At 46.5% G+C, this 20,744-nt stretch overlaps 1 protein-coding gene across 1 annotated transcript; it reads left to right on the forward strand.

Moving 5' to 3' along the window:
* Positions 1-5,607: 5,607 nt before the first annotated feature.
* On the forward strand, positions 5,608-18,758 carry LOC122378651. Its single transcript, XM_043359938.1, has 2 exons — positions 5,608-5,717; positions 17,208-18,758. The coding sequence occupies exons 1-2, from the start codon at positions 5,700-5,702 to the stop codon at positions 17,682-17,684; spliced, it is 495 nt and encodes a 164-aa protein (XP_043215873.1). The 5' UTR covers positions 5,608-5,699; the 3' UTR covers positions 17,685-18,758.
* The last annotated feature ends 1,986 nt before the right edge of the window (positions 18,759-20,744 follow it).

The following is a 20,744-nucleotide window of genomic DNA, read 5'->3' on the forward strand; positions in this document are numbered from 1 at the left end:
TCTTAAGTTTTTTCTTACGAAATGTCTGGATATCTACAAAAATCGGTATTCATGTCAAAATTCGTAGGAATATCTTAAGAAATTCGTAAGAAGCGTTTGGTGCATTGACCCTTGCCTTAATCATCGAGATTTAGGGATCCTCCTTGTAGGGATTTACACAACTATCCATTGTATATAATTGATAGAGACAAGTAGAAAAACACGGAACAAATAGTGCATGGACGCGTTTCGATTATTAAATCTTCATCAGCATGACATACCCACAAAGAAAACAAGATATCTCGTTTTCTTTGTGGTTATGTCATGCTGATGAAAATTTAATAATCGAAACGCGTCCATGCACTATTTGTTCCGTGTTTTTCTACAACTCTCCATGCATTTGTGCATTTCATTTTAGTGAAACCAGCAAGACGCCTTTTGGGGCGACAAACGAGCCAGCGCGCGAGTGAGCCCCCCAAACATGCACTGTACAGAAGTGCGAGGGACTTCCAAATGTTCCAAAAATGCGCCACTGTTAAGTGTTGGGGGCGCCCCTCTTCTGCTGGGCAATCCCAACTTCTGCATGAGGTGCCTTATTTCTTGACATTGATGGACATGCACTTTCAGTGGATGGGGAAGCACCTGCACCCCCATACGTATAGAAAGTTACACCACTGGGGGGGGGGTCCGTAAGACCCCAGCCTTTTGGCCGCTGATCGGCTTGGCCGCTGACCAAACTTGAGCGCAATCATCCCAGCTGTTCTTGAGATGTAGAAGCGGCACCCTGCACGTGCGCACGTGTAAAATGGTTCAAACTGGATTTTGCCCGGCACCCTTCGCACCGGTCCCTATAACCGTGTGCCAAAATTGAGTGCAAACGGTCCAGGCGTTCTCGACATCTGGAAGCGTCCCCTGCTCGTGCGCACGTGCAGTAGCACGTCAACCGTGACATATGACAACGCATTTCCCGGTAGGTGCCTACCCACATGCCAAGTTTCAACACAATCGGGCCGGTAATTGCCGAGTTATTGTAATAAGAACAAACGTGACACCTGTTTGTACTTTGCACGTGCAGCGGGTGGTCACTCACATGAATCAAGTGTACCCGATGTTTAGTAGAAGGGCTACAGCTACCCTAAAAAAAAATACCGCAAGTCAAACGTCCTAATGCAGTGGTTGCTGAGATATAAGCCCACTTTGAGAAATTGGTAGTCTCAAAAGCGCTATTTCTGCAAAACAGCTTGGACGGCTCGCCCTTGACTTCTCACGTGGCACGTGCCACGATGGTCAATTAGATGCATCAAGATAGTAAATTGCGGGTTAGAAGGGATGGAGCAGCCCAGCAAAAAGACCACAGGTCAATCAGTCCAGCGGTTGATGAGATATAGGCCTCCAAAAGCATTATAGGCCGGGCCGGGCCGCTCATACTGATATTTTCCCGTTTTATTGAAGAGACTTCGCTTCACTCGCTCGCTGGTAATAATTTTGCTCAATAATAACAGCCATTCTTAGTCCAGACAACCGTTAGTGTCAATTCTTAAATTAATTCGTCATTTTAGTCTTGCCTACTGCACTGATTTATCGTTGCGTCAGTTTACGACAGCTCGGTGAGTATTCGTAAGTCCACCATACCGCTAACATTATGTTCTTACGAAAAACTTAAGAAATTCTTAAGATGGCACGACGTGAATCGCACTTACGACATTCTTACGAGAATTCTTAAGAAAAGGTCGACGTGAATCGCAAACTGTCTACGACAATTTTTTTATTCGTAAGATATTTTTGCTGTCGACGTGAATACCAAATTTTCGTAAGAAGTAGGTCGTGCGTAAGAAAATTCTTACGAAAATGATCGACGTGAATACGGCCCCAGAACATTCCTCTTCGGAACAACTCACAAGCGGCAATAACGAGGTTATAGTTACATGAACGACGAACGTTTAAACGCACCTATGTCCTATAGTTATGCGTAATAATCCAGTCTAGCAAGTGTGCATATTATAATCCACAGCCACCCATACATTTCATAATATGTATGAAATGTATCCATAATCACCCATACAGCCACCAGCCGTGATACATTTTTCCAAAACCTCAAATCGATAGGGGTGGTGAGCACCTCACGCTTGTTGCTAAACACGGCCAGAGTGCAGCTAATTCAGCCCAGCCGTTTATAACGTGTCCAGTCCGGCTCGGGCAGGGCCGATATATCGGTCCAGTCCAGCCCGGGCCGGTATCGGTGCATTCTCCGGACGATGGCAGTGCGGCCGGCCGACAGACTGCCGCGGGCCTCAGCTCGAGGTCAAAACCGAGGTCAGTCGAATCCTGAGACCAGTCACGGACGGTCTCAGGTGGACCCCGGTGACTCAGGGCTCGACGCAAACGAGTAGGCTTGAGTGATCACCCCGCATTCTCGCGTAAATCTGGGCATTCCCGAGTGACCTCAGGTGGCCTTCGATGAAGCTTGATGGCAGTTGTTGAGCTCAGAGGACTTCGTTGACCCGTATATGAAATGCTTCAGATGTTACTAAATGTCTCGCCACGCATGGCCATGGCCATGCTGAGATACCTGTTCAGGTATATGCTCGGGTAGCCACTACATGTTCCCAGGGACCACAGGTATGCCTTCATATCCATGGACTGCTGAGGCGCTCTGACACCCTCTGGACTGAACTGAGCGCAGCCCAGGGACGCTGAATTGGGCCCATCGGACCCCGATCAGACGCAGCCCACACTGCACTCAGGGGTTGTCTAGCCTGGGTTCACCCGGCGGCTGAGATGAGATCCCACAGGCCCGGTCTGCTTATAGTAAGGTAGCTCATTGGTCAGTCAGTCACTGTCCGTGATGTGGGAATCGATCAGTCACCGCTAGTGATGCAGTTCATCGGTCAATCACTGCTGGTGCACGGGGATTGGTCAACGGTCAGTCACTGCTAGTCTGGTGGGTATCGGTCAGTCACTGAGCTGGTGCTGTGGGGATCGGTCAATCACTTTTAGTGATGGGAGGATCAGTCAATCACTGCTGGTGCTGTGGGGATCAGCCAATCACTGGACACTGCTAGTGCACTGAGGTAATCGGTCTGTCATTGGTAGTGCTTTGGGGAGTTGTCAATCACTTTAACCCTCGCACGACCAGGCCATTTCTCATAACACGAACGACCAGGGGGGGGGGTTGTTACGACCCCCCCCCCTGGCGTTTCGAAACGGAAGGTCGTAGAGCTTAGCGGAAAAAACCAACGGATTGCTCTCAACGAGATCTCGCGATTGGTGGTATATTTTTTGGTCCTAGGTCAACATTTGACCTACTTTTGACCGGTCAAAGGTCAAATTTTCGGAAAAATAGACTTTTTTCCACTTTCCGCGGCGATTGCGGCAAAACGGTGAGAGATATCGACTTGAAACCTTCACTATCGTGTTCCTTGATCAATTCTCTATCGTTTGGTATGTATTTCGTTTCCCTAGCTCTAAAAATGGCGCGTTGGGAGCGCCGGAAGTCGGCAAGGTCACAGTCGGCGGCAGAAATTCGAAAAATCAAAATTTAAATTTTTGAAATCTGATTGTATTTTCGGATTTGGGAGGTCCATTTGCTCCCTATAGAAGCTAATATTGCTGCATATTCCCATTGAGGTGACAAGAATTAGCAAAATAGTGGTTCGGGCGCTTTTCAAAAATAGTACCGGACGCTGTTCCTCTTATGACGTCATAACTCCGTGACCTGACCTGACCCGGTCAATTTTCTTGCACCACACGATAGCCAATGCTTGCCCCAACATGCATGGGAAGTTTCATCATGATCCATCAAACAATGTGGGTATCACCGGCAGAAAACCTAGGGATTCGGCGCACACGTTTGGTAACTGTCGGCCGGAGGCTGTACGGCCCTCCAGGTATTTAGTGGTTGGTTGCCAACATCACAATAAGCGATCTGCATTGATAAATACGTTTAATGGCTGTTGAAAACCATTGCCGAAGTGTGTGCACGAACCCTTTTCTCATTTCTATTGAGTCATTTTACAGGAGTGTCTCTGTCAGTCAAAGTTATTACACCAAAAGCACATAGGCTAACCAACCACTCTTTTGCTGGAGGGCCGTACCTCTTATGACGTCATAACTCCGTGACCTGACATGACCCGATCAATTTTTTTTCGGCAAAAGATGCGCAAAGGTTGCCCCAGAGGGTATTGAAAATTTCAGCCCGCTACGACAAGCCGTTTAGCGTGCACTTCGAAAAAACCTCAGGGGGGGGGGTTGATACAACCCCCCCCCCCCCTAGGCGTTCTAGGGTTAACCCGCACCCCACTGGGGTCTGCGTATAACACGCCCTACTGGGGGGGGGGGCTATTCATAGCCCCCCTCCTAACTCCGAAACTACTGGGCCGATCGTCAAAATTCAAACGGCGTCTGATAGCCCCGGAAAAACTGTCGAGCGAAACCTAATTTCATTGACCTCGAGGTCACCGATGACGTCACAGGTCAGGTCAAAGTAAAAATTATTAGCATTTTGGTTTGTTCACGTTTTGGGCTCTGGCCGCCGTCTTACAAGTCAGATCAGGCTCATTTTTGGATCACACACTCGTGAACAGATGCTCTAGATACCCTGAGGGTACCAAACTTGTACTTTGATTTTCAGGTCAAGGTCAGGTCATCACAGGTCACGAAAATATTATATCATGAGTCGGTCACTTGACACATGTTTTATGGTCCATTTAGGTCTGAGATTTCGAATTTGATGTCGTCTGTGTTATTGGAGGTCATTTTGAGTCGAATTTAGCTTAGGTCAGGTCACTTTCAGGTCAAAAAAGGTCAAATTTTGAAGTTGAAATTTTTCAACAAAAAAGGTGTCTATTGGATGCAGTTTGAGCTCAGAAACACGATGGTGCTATTTATATTGGCGTACGATGTCAAATAAGTGCTGAAAAATTGATTTGAAAAATTAATAATTGTGAATTTTTTGCAATAATGCGTAAAACTTGGCCATTTTTGAAGATACTTAGCTAAAACTTGCTAGAATTAGTCATAATAATGCGTTCTATCACATATATTCCGGTTTTTTTGAAAAGTCAAAAACTTTTTGAAAAAAATGTAAAAATATAAATTTTGAATTTTATTATATAAAATTTTCGAAATTTTCAAAATTTCGAAAATCCGAGATAGCAGTTTGATAGCGCAGTCTATTCTGAGTCCTCCCATGCAAATAAATTGGATCTAGCTTAAAAACTGAGCCCTTGGGAGCGATTGCCGTGGTTCAATGTTTTGCGTCGAAATCGGCCGAACATGACGTCACTCTGACGTCATTTTCGGCCGACCTATGGTAGCTACGAAGTTCAAATTTTGACACAAGGTGTCAAATTGATGCAGCCTAAGGTACTGAAAGTTTGGCGTCGATACGTCAAGCGGTTTGAAAGTTATTGCAGAAAAACGAGAGGGGGGGCTATAAATAGCCCCCCCCCCCCAGTGGGGCGCGGGTTAAGTGCTGTTTGTATCGGTCAGTCACGGTTAGTGCTGTTAGGATCGGTCAGTCACTGTCAGTGCCCTGAGGCAATCGGTCCGATCGGACAGACCGGAACGGCAGAACCCCGTGTCCTTCCGTCTGCCCGGCGGCGGCGGGGGCGGCGACCGTGGGCGGCAGCGGCGGCGGCGGCGGCGGCGGGCGGCCGGTCGTCATTCTGTCCGGTGGCGGCTCGGAGGAGTGACAACTCGCCCGATCAGCACCCAGCGACATGCTGACCGCTCTGCTGGTGAGTATAGGGGGTAAAAGAGGGAGGGAGGAGTGGCAAATGTTTGAGGCATTTTCGTTGTTCGTTGTATCGTTGTTCTAGTGTGCCTTCGATATGAATTGTTTAATGTGTTCGTGTGGCTGATAAAAAGTTCAGTATTATTGTTTAACTTGCGCTTCATTCAACTTCAGTAAAACAAAATTATGTTTGTTTCATGTAGTATCGTCCTTTACTTTACGAGGCTACATGTAGCGATTTATTTACCTACGTAGCCGAGGCTCACTTAAAAGAAAAAAACTTATGCTACGGACGGGGTGCGGGCATCCCCTCCCAAAACTCGACATTATAATGAACATCGAATTTGTCTTCCTTTTGCGCAGCTATGCAATGCAAAATGTTCCAATCAAAAGTTTAGTAGCAAAGGTTCTACGCTACCTAAGCGAAGAACAGACCATATTTCGTCATTTTCGGACGCTTCGGGAGGAATTATATGCCGTGAATGTTACGGATCCACCATGAGGCTGCCTGAAACGATATTGTTTTTGCTGCTTGTCTTATTTTTTAAACGATTAGGACAATTTTAAGGATTGGTTTTGACATGCTTCAATAGAAAATGAATGACGCCGTTTTTCGTCTTCTTTGTTGATCAAGGTGTTTTTGAAATCATGTATTTGGAATCATCAACCGCATCATGTTTTTTGAGGTTTTTCATAATACCTAATGTTAGGGTAGGGTGGGGCAAAGCGCCCACCTTAACTTTCCAGCCTCAATATCTCCTTATCTTACAAATTTGAGGGGCAATCAGGCTGCTGATCTGGTAGCTCATTACCTAGACTTTCGTCGAATATCACACTAGAAACATGTGGCATGCATAGTTTTTTTTAGATATGCCATTCGATTTGAGAGAACTACAAATCGGGCGTTTTGCCCCACCCGTGGGGCATAACGCCCATATGGGTGGGGCATAACGCCCAGTCCTGAGCGTCCCATCATACTTTTGATAATCTGGCAAAATAATGTAGAATTCATCCATTCCTCATTTCGTTAGACTTCAACTCGACAAATGACACCATTAAAAACATATTAAACACAGTCTCCGCCACCCCACTCCTTATTCAGTCAACGCCTGTCACTGCCGTGGGGAGTAAAGATCAGTTCTTGCGAATAAATCGTTTTCGACCATACTAAACAGAAAATTGCATATTTAGTAAGGAAAGGATCCTGAGCATAAGAAACGTATTCCGACACTCGCTTTTAGCCCGAAATGCTCGCAATTACCCGTGCTGTATAGCTCTCATTGGCCGATGATGGGCGCTTTGCCCTGCACACCAAGGTGGGCGTTTTACCCCAACAGCACATTCAAAACAAAGTTAACCAAAATCAAGCCTGTCACAATTGTGTTGCAAATCAATAGATGCTCAAAGCATAGCTTAAATATTCAGGTTTGACATTGCGAAATTTCATTGCATTCTCCAATCTCCATCAGACAAGGCAGTAAGAAAGCATGTCATTCCTAAAAATGTCAGAAATATACTATAATATTTTATCTTACGTCCAGAACACCTCATTTGTGGAACCAAAAAAAAAAACGCAGTACAAGCAGATTCCTGCGTGTTCTTGAAAATGGCTATCAAGAATTCTTTGAAAAGTTGAGCATTTGACAAATAAGAGGGGTGGGCGTTTTACCCGCCCTGGGCGCTTTGCCCCACTCTACCCTATCGGCCCTCGCATTGTTTTGCAATGCATGTTTTGGAGAGAGACTTTTGGACATTTCCTGCTCATTGTACTAACCGTACTTTCCTTTAGCCTTGTAAAACGGCTCTTTTTCTTGTTATTGGTTATTTTATTGCATCCTGCTCACGCTGTCACCCTCAGTGGAAGCTAGGCAGTAGGCAAGTAGGCAGCTTCGCTGAAGCAGGCTTCTGGCGATTGTCTGACTCAGCCTTCATGTGAGGTCTGCCTAATCCTACAGCATTCCGTGTCCAAGGCCAAGTGCATCCCGGACGTGTTGAGGTGAACGTTCGTCTTATCCGGCGCCAATACTTCCGTGATCGGGTCTATGTGATGGAGACTCTGTGAGATGTGAGCTGAATAAAGACGGAAATTTCTTAAATCAAGGGCCGTCGGGTTACAATAATTTGCAGCGCTTTTATAAAAGGGTATCCAAAGATATATAGGACTTAAAAGCATAAAGTAACCTGTGAAATATTAAGCCATTAGCAAAACAATTATTGAAAATGAGACGGATTTAATCGATTATAAACGGTGTACCTCCGAAGACCTCTCTCACTATCTTAACTAACTCCTTACTCACTACCTTAACTGTACGATCGCAATAAAATACATGTGGGCATTTATTTTATGCTACTGGCTCAAGCTATAATAATCTCCCTGAAATTTGGAAAAAAAATACGCGCGAATGCAGCCTAGGAGTACGTCCCCACCCCTGTACGCCTTCAACACATTTTATGTGTGGTAACCACACCTCAAAACTATCGCTCCAGTCACGTTTGCCCTTTCTAAACTGTAGAATGCACCTGTCACTCAGCTATACGACCTCCGACGGTAAATGACTCACTGCAGAGCTGCCGTAGCGAATATATCCATCACAAACAGAGCTTGAATGTGCTCGGGAAAACATCGAAACGTATCGAACGTGGCACATGCTTCTGAATACGATTACACAGCCCCGTAAACTGTTTGTCCGAAACGTGTCAACGTTCATTGTCCGTAAGCTGCTCTGGTTAGGCAGTGCGACCTTGTCGGCTGTTCCCCGACCCAATGCGACCCTGTGTAATTTGTGAAGGGAGCCGGCCAGAGAATGCACCTATTGTGGCTGAAGGCCCACCGGCCGGCCGTCGAGGTCACGTGACCGTCTGCCGGCCGCCGTTTCCGGGTTTCCGAGGGCGGAAGGAGGGGGAGGGGAAGGGCGAGTTCCAGACGATGGCTCGCGGCTGACCTTGACCCGGCGGCGGCCAGTCGGGCGGAACGAGCGGGGATGGGCGCAGTCAGCTGTTTGGGACGCCGTGGGCCCCGCACCTATTCTGTCCCCCCCCCCCCCCCCCCCCAGTCGCCTTCGTTAAATGGGCTCATGTCCTTGGCAGTCCAGTCGTATAGCCCCAAGATATAGAGCCAGATAAGTCTTTTGTCTCAGCATATGACACACACACTGATAAAAGATCTTTGCCGATCCATAGCTAAGGCCTGAAGGCGTTGATGAGAAGCTTGGAGTGTGATCAAGCTGATATTCGCATTTAGCAGTACCTACGGAGGTCAGATAAAACGATAATCTGAAATAAAATCTGCAGTGCAATGCTTAACAAAGCCTCTCCCTTTGACCTTTCCCTCTCCAAGACAAAGCCGTTTATCGTTATGGCACTCTTGTCAAATTTGAAACACTCTTACAGAGTTACATAATTAGGATAAATGCACCGATTAGCGACCCCCAGGGCGGATCCAGGGGAGGGGCTTTGCGAGCTGGCCCCTATAGCCGAAAAAAAACATGCCGCCCTGTGGAGCAAGGAATCTTAGCACCGCAACAATAGGCCCGGGCAGCGCTTGTCGAACAGCACTGCGGATCCGAAGGTTGGGACTTTAATTGTGAAAAACCGCCCGCCCGCCGCAAAACGCAAAACCGCAAAACGCGCAAAACGGACGCCAAAACGCCAGCGCAAATAGCACCGCAACAATATCAAATCTCGATATTCCTAAACAACATCAGAGGAAGGAAAAGTCTCAGAGGAGAAAGTAAGACAGGACGTTCGTACATTTTGCCGCCCCTAGTCGGTGAAAAACATGCTGCCAGAGTGCCAGACTATCTCATTGACCCATGGCCGAAGAAAATCCTGGATTCGCCCTCTGGCGACCCTCTAAGCTTGAAGCCCTCTGTAGAACAACCTTTTGGTTCGTTTGCACGGTCAAAGTCTTATGTCTGTTTATGGCATTATTGTTTCAAAATTTTCTACACACATTTACTCCTAGATTGCACGTATGTACCTTCACCATATAACGTCAGAATTTGATATCTCGCAACCCCTTGCAAAACGCCAATAGGGAATTTGCTCCCTTTTTGCGACCTGTCTTTTACAGGCAGTGACAGTGTGAATGAGGTATCTGTTCAATGACTACTTTCAGGCATTTATTCGGATTTAATATGTGCGAAATATGCTAAAATCGATGATCATAGTGATTTAAAAACTCATCTTCTACCTACTTACGACTTAACCCTCGCCGGACCTATTGGTTTTCTACATACGCGACGGCCGAGGGGGGGGGCGGGTACGACCCCCCCCCCTCGCCGTTTCGCCCCTGGTGGAGCTAGCGCGTCGCGGAAAAAAACGAGCGTGTGCGCCGTTACGAGACGCAGAGATTGGTACCCGATTTTAAGGTCCTAGGTCAACCGGTGACCTCTGAAGTCTGAGGTCAGGTCAAGTGCCCCAAGGTACGGTTTAGTTTTTGGTGAATAACTTCGCAAAAAACGGCCGCAGAGCGCCGATTTTGGCAGCATCGTGTTTGCCTCGCTCAGGCGCGTCGAATGATATACTTTTTGTCCGGGTCAGGTCAACTTGGGGTGTTGACCTCAGGTCAAGGTCAGGTCAGCACCCCCAGGTCATGAAGTTGGTCGAAAGAGGTTATGTCGCATATCATTCGATTCGGCAGGTCTTCATGAGTCCATTGGTGACTTTCCCGACTCGCTAGCTCAATTTGATCAAGAGTTATTGACGAAAAACTAATATGACCTTGATGACGTCATAAATGACGTCACGCAAGGTCAACATTGCAAAAGTGACGCATCTAACCTTGCAAGGAGTGCATCAAATCACGATTCTGTGTGCTTGAGATAGCTGGAGATCGTCCCCGGCGCCAGAATAGCAGTTTTCATTTTTCCCCATTGACTTATAATGGTGAGGTCACGAAAATGACCTGACCTCATATGACCTTTAGGAAAAATCCGAGATATACAAGTTGTGAGACCCATAATGGATACTAGATCCTGCAAGTTTCATTTCCCTGTGACATCTCCTCTGGCAGTGAGGGCGTTGCGAAGTTGCGACATCTGAAGACCGTGCAGAGGTTCACTTATGACGTCATAGGTCAGTGACCTGACCTGACCCAAAAATTCGGTTGGTGTCAAAAGATCCGGCGTGAATCAAAGGTCAGGTATGCCAAGTTTCAGCTCTCTATCGCCAGCGTGCTCGGAGTTATCGCGAAAAAAACCCTATGGGGGGCGGCACCCGCCCGCCCCCCCCCCCCCCTCGGCCGGTGAGGGATAATTTGGCTTCAGTACGATATGTAGCCCCCCCCCCCCTATAAAAAACGATAATAAGTAGAAAACATACCTACACGACACGTGTGCAAGCAAAAATATCACGGACGCCTGAGGAAGTGTGGAATTAATCGTATTTCCATTATCAAGCAAATGATACCCATAGATGTGCAATGCAATGTGCATTGTGCAAGCTTAGTCTAAAGCGGATGAGACCCCCGCAATGTGTTTATGTATAATGTAGTTCGACGTATACGTATTTGCGACTCTCCTGGGCGCAAATAGGAGGTCGCGACAGAAACACGACAGTGCTGACGAACTCGATCAACCAGCACAAAGAATGCCTTTCCAAAATATACTACGAGCATGTACAAATACAATAGCGCACAATCATCCGAGTTTGAGTGTCGGTGAATATTTACTGTCACTTCTAAACTGGTCTACTTGTGTAAGAAAACCACTACCTTTCTTTACGGGCTCTTGCAAAACTGTCTCAGGGCAGTGAAATAGAGGAAAGCGTCTCATTTTGTTTAAATGCCTACAAGAATTAATTATAACCATTTTGAAATTCCCATTTAAGTCATATTCGCTCCAGATATTGGGTTCATCTAGAACGGGAAATGTCGCTAATATAGGAACATTTACCCTAATTGGTCTTGACAATTGTAGTTTAAATATAGTTAACGGTGGAAATTGATGGGTGTCGTAGTATTTTAGACTCTACAGAGATTACAACAATGACGAAATCAGATTTAGATTAAGATACAGTTTGGTGCTTAGCTAAGATGCTCTTCCGGTATCTGAAGCAGCCTCGACTTACGCAACATGTCCTTTACGGACCAGCTTCGACTCTAAATCATTCAACAAAGTAATCAAATCACTTATTAGTTATTATCTTCATCCACTGTGACCATTTTGCCCCGAATGCACACAAACAAGATCATTACAACCTGCAAGCAGGTGCCAAGGTCCTTAAATATGAGCCTCTCCCGGCTCCAACCTCCCGGTAACAGCATTTAGCACTTCTGCAGGTAGCTGGCCGCAGGAGCCCGCGGGTGTTTGCTCGAGACCGGCTCGCCGTGGCGGCTTCCACACAGGGGTCACCTTGCTGTGGTGACCACGCCTCCATCGCCGCCTCCCGCCGCTGCTGCAGCTACTTTATCGTAATCCATCGGTCTCACCAATCAGACAACCGGCTGCGGCTAGCCCGTGGACGTTCGATTAACCCGCGCCCCGTAGGGGGGGGGGGGCCGAAACGGCCCCCCCTGTCCTTTTCGGTCGATATCTCCTAAACGGCTGGAGATATCGCCACCAAACTTGCAGGACCCCTCCGGGCATCAATTTTACACATTGTGACCAAAAATTTTTCCAGAGGCTATGATAGGTTGGCCACAAATGACGTCAGAATGACGTCATGTTCTGTCATTTTCGACCGAAAAAAGACCTTCGCGAGAAGACCTGTCAGGCCAACAGCTTTGAAGATACAGAAAAATGATCAAAACATAAAAGGTGTAGAATTGACAGGGCTACAAAACTGCTATCTAGGATTTTTGAAATTTTTGAGTTCTGACCCCCAAAAATCAAAAAAGCATTTTTTTATATATTAGCCAAAAAATCCATTAAAAATTTTGAGTTTCGAAAAAAACCGGAATATATGTGATAGTACCTACCACCTTCTATCTACATACCAAATTTCAGATCGATACCTCGTTTTTTGGCCAAGTTATAGCGAAAAAACTGTTCAAAAATGATGACGTCAAATTTTCAAACTCAATTTTTGGCAATTCTAGACCTCGTAGAGCAAAACAAAGACCACCATTAGACTCCCCGTGACGAGCTGCATCGAATCGATACCCATTTTATGCAAAAATATCAACTTTGAAATTTGACCTAATTTGACCTGACCTTGACCTGACCTTCACCAAAACGTGACCTAGGCTGGCCCCAAAGGCTGCCTAACCCACATAATCGCATTTGTCATGTAAAATGGACCATAAAACATGTATCACACGACACTTTCATATTGTGACCCCCGGTGACCTGACCTCGCTGTGACCTGACCTGGTATCAGTGACCTCAGATAGCAAAGTATGTGTTTGACGAACAATGTACCGTCGATGGTTTTCAATAAATTACCAATTTACTCGATTTCACAACACATTTCTTGAAATGCCTGTGAACGGTGAAAATCTGACCTTTGACCTGACCTGTGACGTCATCGGTTTGACCTAGGTCAATGAAATTTGGTCACAAGGTAGTTCCCGGGTAGGGCTATCGAACACCGTTTGAATTTTGAAAATCGGCCGGTAACTTTCCGAGATCTTAGGGGGGGGCCGAAACGCCCCCCCCCCCCCCTACGGGTGGTAGGGTCCGCCGGTAGCCCTACGGGGCGCTGGTTAAAAAAAAATGGAAACGAAATAACGAGGCCCACCGCAAGATGAGCCCTATTTTGGATAGTACTGCGTAAAGAATCGAATCCTACCTCGCAGAAACTTTGATCCTTCCGTCTGAGAGCTCGGTTCTTCTTGAGTGCGTAGTCGGTTTTCCCGAGAGTCCTGTTCCCCAGTCGTGTAGTAGGGAGGGTTGTTTTGACGGACCTACCCGTCTCACCAGACTGGCTGCTGCAGAAGTGAGTTAAGATGGTCACCCAGCCCACAAAACCGGCTGGTCACCCAATGTTCCTGTTCCACGGCTGCACCAATCGTAAGAATCAGCGCCCCAAAACGGCAATAAGGTCACAACAATGTCACCTTACCGGTACTACCCGTCAGGGTCAGGACAGGCTGTTTTATAACCGAGCCCTCTGTTTTCTGGGAGCCTCCGACGCGTAGAAACGGCACACTTTGAGGATTTATTATTGCTGTGATTTTCTGATTTAAGCTCATTGTTTGACTTTTTGTTTTTGAGAACCGGTGCGCTGACTGATCAGCTGCTTGATTTGGGAACACTCCTATCTTATAAACATGTTGGGAATATAAGGGGATTAGGAACTACGCAGTGCGTTTCACTATCACTGCTGCTGATCTGTGGAAAACCGGAATCTACGCACACGTAGATGCTTAATGCTTATATATTATTTACAAATGTGTAGTACGTATTTGCGAATTAAGTTGTATGAGTGTCGGAAAGGCAAGCAACAAAACATTGCCCTTATTTATTCAAACTATTCGGTAGGGGCTTGAATTATTTAATATTAAGTTAACATATTTCGTTAAAAGGATCCGATACAGGTTTATGTGATGTTACTATGGAACCGTTAATTGAAATCCAAACAACAAGAAATGTTAAGGAATTGCTTTATACTCGAGAATTACATAATGCAGAATAGTTCAATAAACTTTGAATGTAGTCAATCTCGCCGGGCAGATCGGTTGATGGTACCGGATTTTAAGATGACCGATCAAAATGTGAATTCTGACCGCTAACGTCAGGTCAAAAGCCGAAAGTTCTATGTTCGGTTTTAGCCAAAATGGACGAAGAGCGACAATTTAAGCACCATTGCGTTTGTCACGTCCAGTCACATTGGCAGCATAATTTCGTTTGGGAAGAGTTAACTTGGTTGCTGGGTTCAAGTCAAAGTCAGGTCAACGTAAGCTCATAGGTCAGAAAATTGGTTCATGGAGATTGTATGGTATATCATTCGATTCGGCAGCTCATTTAGGTGGAGTGGGATGGTGCCTAGAATCGCTAACGCAGTCCCGTTAGGAGATAATAGCCGTTTTCACGACGGGCTATCCGGCGAATGCACCTGATTTGACCAAACCTGCACCTAATTTCTTTTACAGCAAATATCTTCATTTTATGAGTTCATTTCAGTGTCTTAATCGATGATGCTCTCTGATAGTATGACAAAGCAGGCATATAAGCATTTAGTGCAACCCTAGCTGATAGCTGCTAAGAGACACACTGAACCTGATTTGACCAAATCTGCACCTTATCTGTACCAGACGTGCACCAAATGTGTACCAGATGGCCGTCGTGAAAACGGCTATTGACGAAGAACCATGTTATCGTGATTCTTACCCCCCCCCCCCCCCCCCAATGACCTTAGTGACACAACACATGGCATTGCACAAGAGGTCTATGGTTTGTAACATAAACTCTTAGCATTGGACCTCGCAAATAGGATGTCAAATTGTCAAATATGATTTAGAATGATAGCTTGAAATGAAGATGATTTCCGAAGCTGAATGATAAGCGGTTTTAAGAGTTCCACTTCACTTCGAGATATTTCCTGGCACTGAGAGCGTTTTGTGCTATATTACGACCGTGCAGAGAATCATGCGTCATAATCAATGAAAATGCAGTTGATGCTTCAAGATTTGACTTTAATGAAAAAAACGGGTACCTAAACCAACTAATGCAACATTCAGCTTTACCATTCTGCGACGTATTTTAACCCGCGCCGGGCCGGGGGGTGTTTGAACACCCCCCCCCCCTGCGGTTTTTCGCAGATGTCTAAAAAACAAACGATCTCAATTTTTGGCACACCTGTTCGTGCATCTTTTCCGCACATGTTGTGAAAATTTCAGACCCAGGTCGCCTTAGGTCAGGTCAACAGGTCACGCCAAGTGACCTCACCTCAGAAAAAAATCAGAATGCTCGTCATAGCTACACCGAGTGATGGATTTCCTTGAAACTTTCAGAGATTGATTAGAGCAACATTATCTATCAAATGTTTATCTCGGAATTTTGATATCGGTGACCTGAGGTCAGGTCAATTTTGCGGCCTCTCCATTAGGTATAAGTCAATGGGAGAAAATTGAAAAGCGTCTTTTTTGCACGAACGCTATTCTAGACACTCAAACATCGATATATAGGTAAAATTGGCACACTGAACCGGAAAATGGCAACTATGACCCCTCGTTATGTCCCCGAGGTCATCTCAGGTCACGAACAGAATCTAACAGTTTTTAGCTAATAACTTCTGATAGAGGCGTGCTAGAGCGCTGAAAATGCCTTAGATGTGTTCGGCTTGTCGTTGCGGATCGACTGATATGCAACATGACCTTTTCCTGTATGTTTGATGCAGTCTTGCAATGCAATCCAGCCATCCAAGAAACTTTGCGCGAGACGTTTTCTTGGATGGTTTTCTTGGATAGCTTGATTTCATCGAGGGCTTCTGTTTTTAAGAAAATTTGTAAGCTTTGCTGAACTGTAAAGTAATTAGAACTGCCAGTATTTCAGTATTTAACGTGTAGTTAATGTTACTGTATTTTATTTATGCATATTTCGGCCTTTTTTAAGCAAATAACGAACGATATTAAGAAACATACAGGAAATAATATCTAGGACTCTACCGCGACGAAATATTTCTATCTCGAGTTTTCAAAGAATTTCATGCACTCGGCCAAGGCCTCGTGCATGAAATCCTTTGAAAACTCTCGATAGAAATATTTCGTTTTCGCGGTATCGTCCAAGAATGTATATTCCGGTCAGGTCATGAGTATGACCTTGACCTGAGGTCAAATTTTCAAGTTGACCTTTCAAGGTCAAGTTATAGTTCATTCGACGCTTTTTGACGAGAGGAACATTGACCTGAGGTCAAATTTTCAAGTTGACCTTTCAAGGTCAATTATAGTTCATTCGACGCTTTTTGACGAGAGGAACATGATGCTGGCAAAAGTAATGTCATGGCTCTTTTGAGTCAAAAGTTATTGCCGAAAAAAACGCTTTCCGTAAAAACGGCTATTTTTGGAGTTTTTTTTGCCCTCTGGAGGCTAAACCGTTGACCTGAGGTCAAATCTGAGAACATTACTCAGAAAGTTCTGTAAAAGGGCTATGGAATGCGCTGTAGCTCTATCGGTTCCCGAGATAGCCGTTGGCAGTTTCCAAAATGTTTAAATAGTGAACATTTTACCTTTGGTGACCTCTGATGACCTGACCTTTGACCTGACCCAAAAAATGACCGAAGTGTTTTCGTCCTTATTTTGGACGTTCTTTCGATTGCCGCTTACCGCGTGTCGCTACGTGGCCCAGGAGCCGAGTTAGACGCCATCAGTCCAGCTTAAAAGTTGAAACAGCATTTCAGGAAGAGTCAGTCTAGAATTAACTGGCTCTCGAAGGCCATCGTTGGGGATGAGCCACTAGAGGACGGGCACAGATCGCTTGCGAGTCCGTGCTTAAGAACTGGATTCTCGGATAGTTTTGTGTACCACTAGTCTACTAATCACCACTGTTAGCTCAATAGGAGAGCGCTGTGCGATTCACGAGTGTTAACCACCTGTTTTCTCGTGCTGCCGCAGGTATTGTGCGCGGTGGCGGCCGATGCGGCGCCACTAGCGGCCAAATCAGACACGGCGGCAGAGATCCCGCTCTCGGCGCCCGCTGCGCCTCACTCTGCCCTCCTCATCGCGCCTCTGGAGGTCAAGGTCACCAAGCTGAAGAAGTTCCACGCGCTCGAGAAGGTTCTGAAGGTCGGTAAGAAGCCGCACAACGTCCTCGAAAAGGTGGAAGTGGTCACGGAGCCGACGCCTGCGCCGGCTGAGACGACGACAGCGCCACCTACATCAGCCCAGTCTACTGCAGTGCCCTCTGCGCCGACTGAGTCGACCGCAGCGCCCTCTGAGCCGGCAGAGGAGGGCCCGCTACTGCCTGAGAGAGATGTGGAGATCCTGAAGGCGCACATATCACGTCCTCTGGTGGCCACTACCATGTTCGAGGACGAGAAGGCGGCACGATTCCGGCACTCAACACTCTTCGGGTTCCCTTCATTTTTCTAGAAGTGGCACCCGTGATCCCTCCATTCATTCATCCATTCATTGTTCATGTTGAGGTGTGGACGGGAGCTCTAATCACTAGCGGTGTCCAGAGGGGCCAGCAGGGCCGTCTGCTGGGCCCCTGGCTCCGAGTGGAGTTCAGTCTGCGCTCACATCATCGTTTCATGCTCATAATCATCGAAATGCCGCTCGAAGGCATTTCTCCCGGAGTCCCGATAGTGGGGCGGCGACAGTGCCGCTCGATCGCGCGGTTAGAATTAGGATTCGATACCTTGTGCTCATTTTGTGTTGATGTCAGCATATGTGCGTAATTGTGCAGTCCTGTGACTGAAGGTTGCGCGATGATACTTTTGCCAGTCTATGCAGTTCTAGGTATTCAAAGTTAATTTATCTACCTGAATATCATGAAGTGTACCTAAACGAACCAAAGGAGCAAAACCCATGAAACTGTTTATACATACCGTAACGCGCCAAATGCCTTCATGAAAACATGCGCAAACAAACAACCATGACGAAACATGACAGCACTTGACGTTAGAAAGCATAAAACATGTGATGGCTGACTAAATGAAAAAAGCCTTCTGAGCCAAACGGCCTCTATACGCGTTACCTTCACATAACCGTCAAGAAATTCTTCGTCATAGCTTGTGACAATGCGTTCCCAATCGTAGGTAATTGAAGACTGGTTGAGTGTGTGCATGTATGTATATTGAATTCTGGTATGTATGTTTATGGTATTGTGTTGAAGCTGCTAGGGTGACCGTGAATGGCACCCTGTGGGATTATGTGGCATTATTGTGGAGCTGGGTGGCCGCTGCAGCCGCTGTCAGCCCGCAGCTGGCGGCTGGGCTATGCAGCTGTCGGCTGGGCTGTGCAGCTGTCGGCTGATAAGCTGCTGTTGAGCTGCTGTCCGTACTGCGGAGCTGACGCATGTTCAGCTGTCACGCTGTGGCTGCCTGGTCACCCTTCATTTGCGTCTAGCTGTAAAGCTACCGCCTGGAAGTACATACGTACGACCGGTCGAAATCACGCCCATTGATGTTCATTCATTGTGTATCAATAATAAACGAAAATAAAATATCGTGTTTATTTAAACTTATCCACGCCAAGGCGGCCAATGACTCACACATCCTATGGCAGAAAGTCGCTCCTGCTCGAGAGTTCTACTTCTCAAGTGAGTTCCGAATAGACTGCATAGTGCACAGGACGTATTACCAATAGCAAAGTAATCTTGCTATTACCTACCCAGTCTAATGGATTTCCTTGTCTGTTGTCTACTTTTAGTACTTTTAGTAGTTGTTTCTGCCATAGAGAGCTTTTGTAGATCTTAGACAAGATCATAAAGATCTTATAAGGAATATCCATGGGTGCAGCATTAGAGACAGCTCATTTGTTATCATAGCTCATTTTTTGGCCTGGGTGGTTTGATAGCATAGTTATCATGCAGCTTCTATTCACTTATTATTTATATATCATTTGATACATTTCTGCATCGTTAGAAACAATTCACATGGTGAATATGGTATGTATAAATTATAAATTCATTTTACAGTTATCAACAGCATCACAAGCCATCGAAATTTCGATGTCAATGCACCAAGCGTGTTTGGGGATGAGCCAGATAGGACCGCCACGCGAAGCGAACGGATGTATAACGGTTCACGACGCCCTCCAATAGACCAGTTCGACCCCCAAATCCGCGGTAATACCACCAAATAATCATGGTTTACACTATGTGAATAGGCAGCCAAGAGCAACGTGTCCCATTATGTAAAAATAGATCAACACGCAAAAACAGATGTGATGACTAGGTCGCCAAGGACATAGGCAAGATTTTATACGACAGTGGAAGTGAGGAGCATATATTGTCTATGATTAGGCGCACGCCTTCACTGACATGGTGCTATGAACTTTTAGTTGTTTGGTCTGATACGCTTTTCAGATGCATCTGAAGACCAATGGGTCATCTCATAGGTCAGCCAGGGGTCAGCGATGACCCATTGGTCATCGCCTACCCCGGCTACCGCCATGGTGCCCGCCGCCCGGCTAGTGCTAACTGCTACCGTTGTTTTGATTGATCAGACTCTATAGGGGACAAAATAATGAACTGTAAGCGCGCCAGTGTTACATAATAGACTAAAGGCCGCCGCAGTATCTGATGGGACCTTAATTGTGGACGTTTTGCTGCGACTTAATGCAAGTTGCATATCAGGAATGTTGTCATAACCACTTCACCGTAAACTACAAAAAACGGGTAAACAAAGAGATCGTTAATAGCTGAAAATGTCAAAATTACCACTCTGATATTCATCGACCTTTCAGCCAGCCTGTTTTTGAAAGACCAGAATCGACCGACGGGCTGGTAAGATTGCCAGGAAGGAAGACTTGGTATAGTCAAATCCCAACGAGTAGACAGATATAACTATGGCATTGCGTAGTATGTAACGTGTACATATAAATAACACGGCTGTGAGGCCTTGGGCCGCAGTGGCCGCTGCAGCACCCGGTGGCGCTGGCAGCCATGGCCCGTCGCCGGGCGCTGCTGCTGGCGATGCTGGTGCTGACGGGTGCTGCGGAGCGCTACCAGCGGCTGGACTCGGCCCTCAGCTACGGGCCGGCGCTGCGGACCCTCAGCGCGCCCTCGGAACTGTGCTGCGTCGGCCACTGTGAGCCGGAGAGGAAGTGTGAAGGCATCGTGTACCGGTCGGAGGACGACCAGTGCTCCCTCTTCGATGGCGGGTGTCTGATTAGAGCCAACAGTTTCCCATGTCCTCTCGGCAGGGCTACATGGACCGGAGGGCATCGCCCAACTCCTCTGGTGAGAGACCCCTAGAGAGCAAGTATCAGTGATCCCATTTTTCATTATTGCACACCTTTTCTCATACTTCATGATCCAAAGTCTTGACCATAAAGACCTGTGACATGTCAAGAGCTGCGGCACTCTATCGATATTCAGTACCAGACTCATCACTTGAGCAGTGGCAGTGAAGGCGGCACGGTAGGCTGATCTACTCGGGTGTCCGAGTCTCGTGGGACGCCTCACGTGACTGCGCTATTCAGCAA

Source organism: Amphibalanus amphitrite, unplaced genomic scaffold, assembly GCF_019059575.1.
Source record: "Amphibalanus amphitrite isolate SeventyFive unplaced genomic scaffold, NRLGWU_Aamphi_draft 000007F_arrow, whole genome shotgun sequence".
In the NCBI taxonomy this organism is placed as follows: domain Eukaryota; kingdom Metazoa; phylum Arthropoda; class Thecostraca; order Balanomorpha; family Balanidae; genus Amphibalanus; species Amphibalanus amphitrite.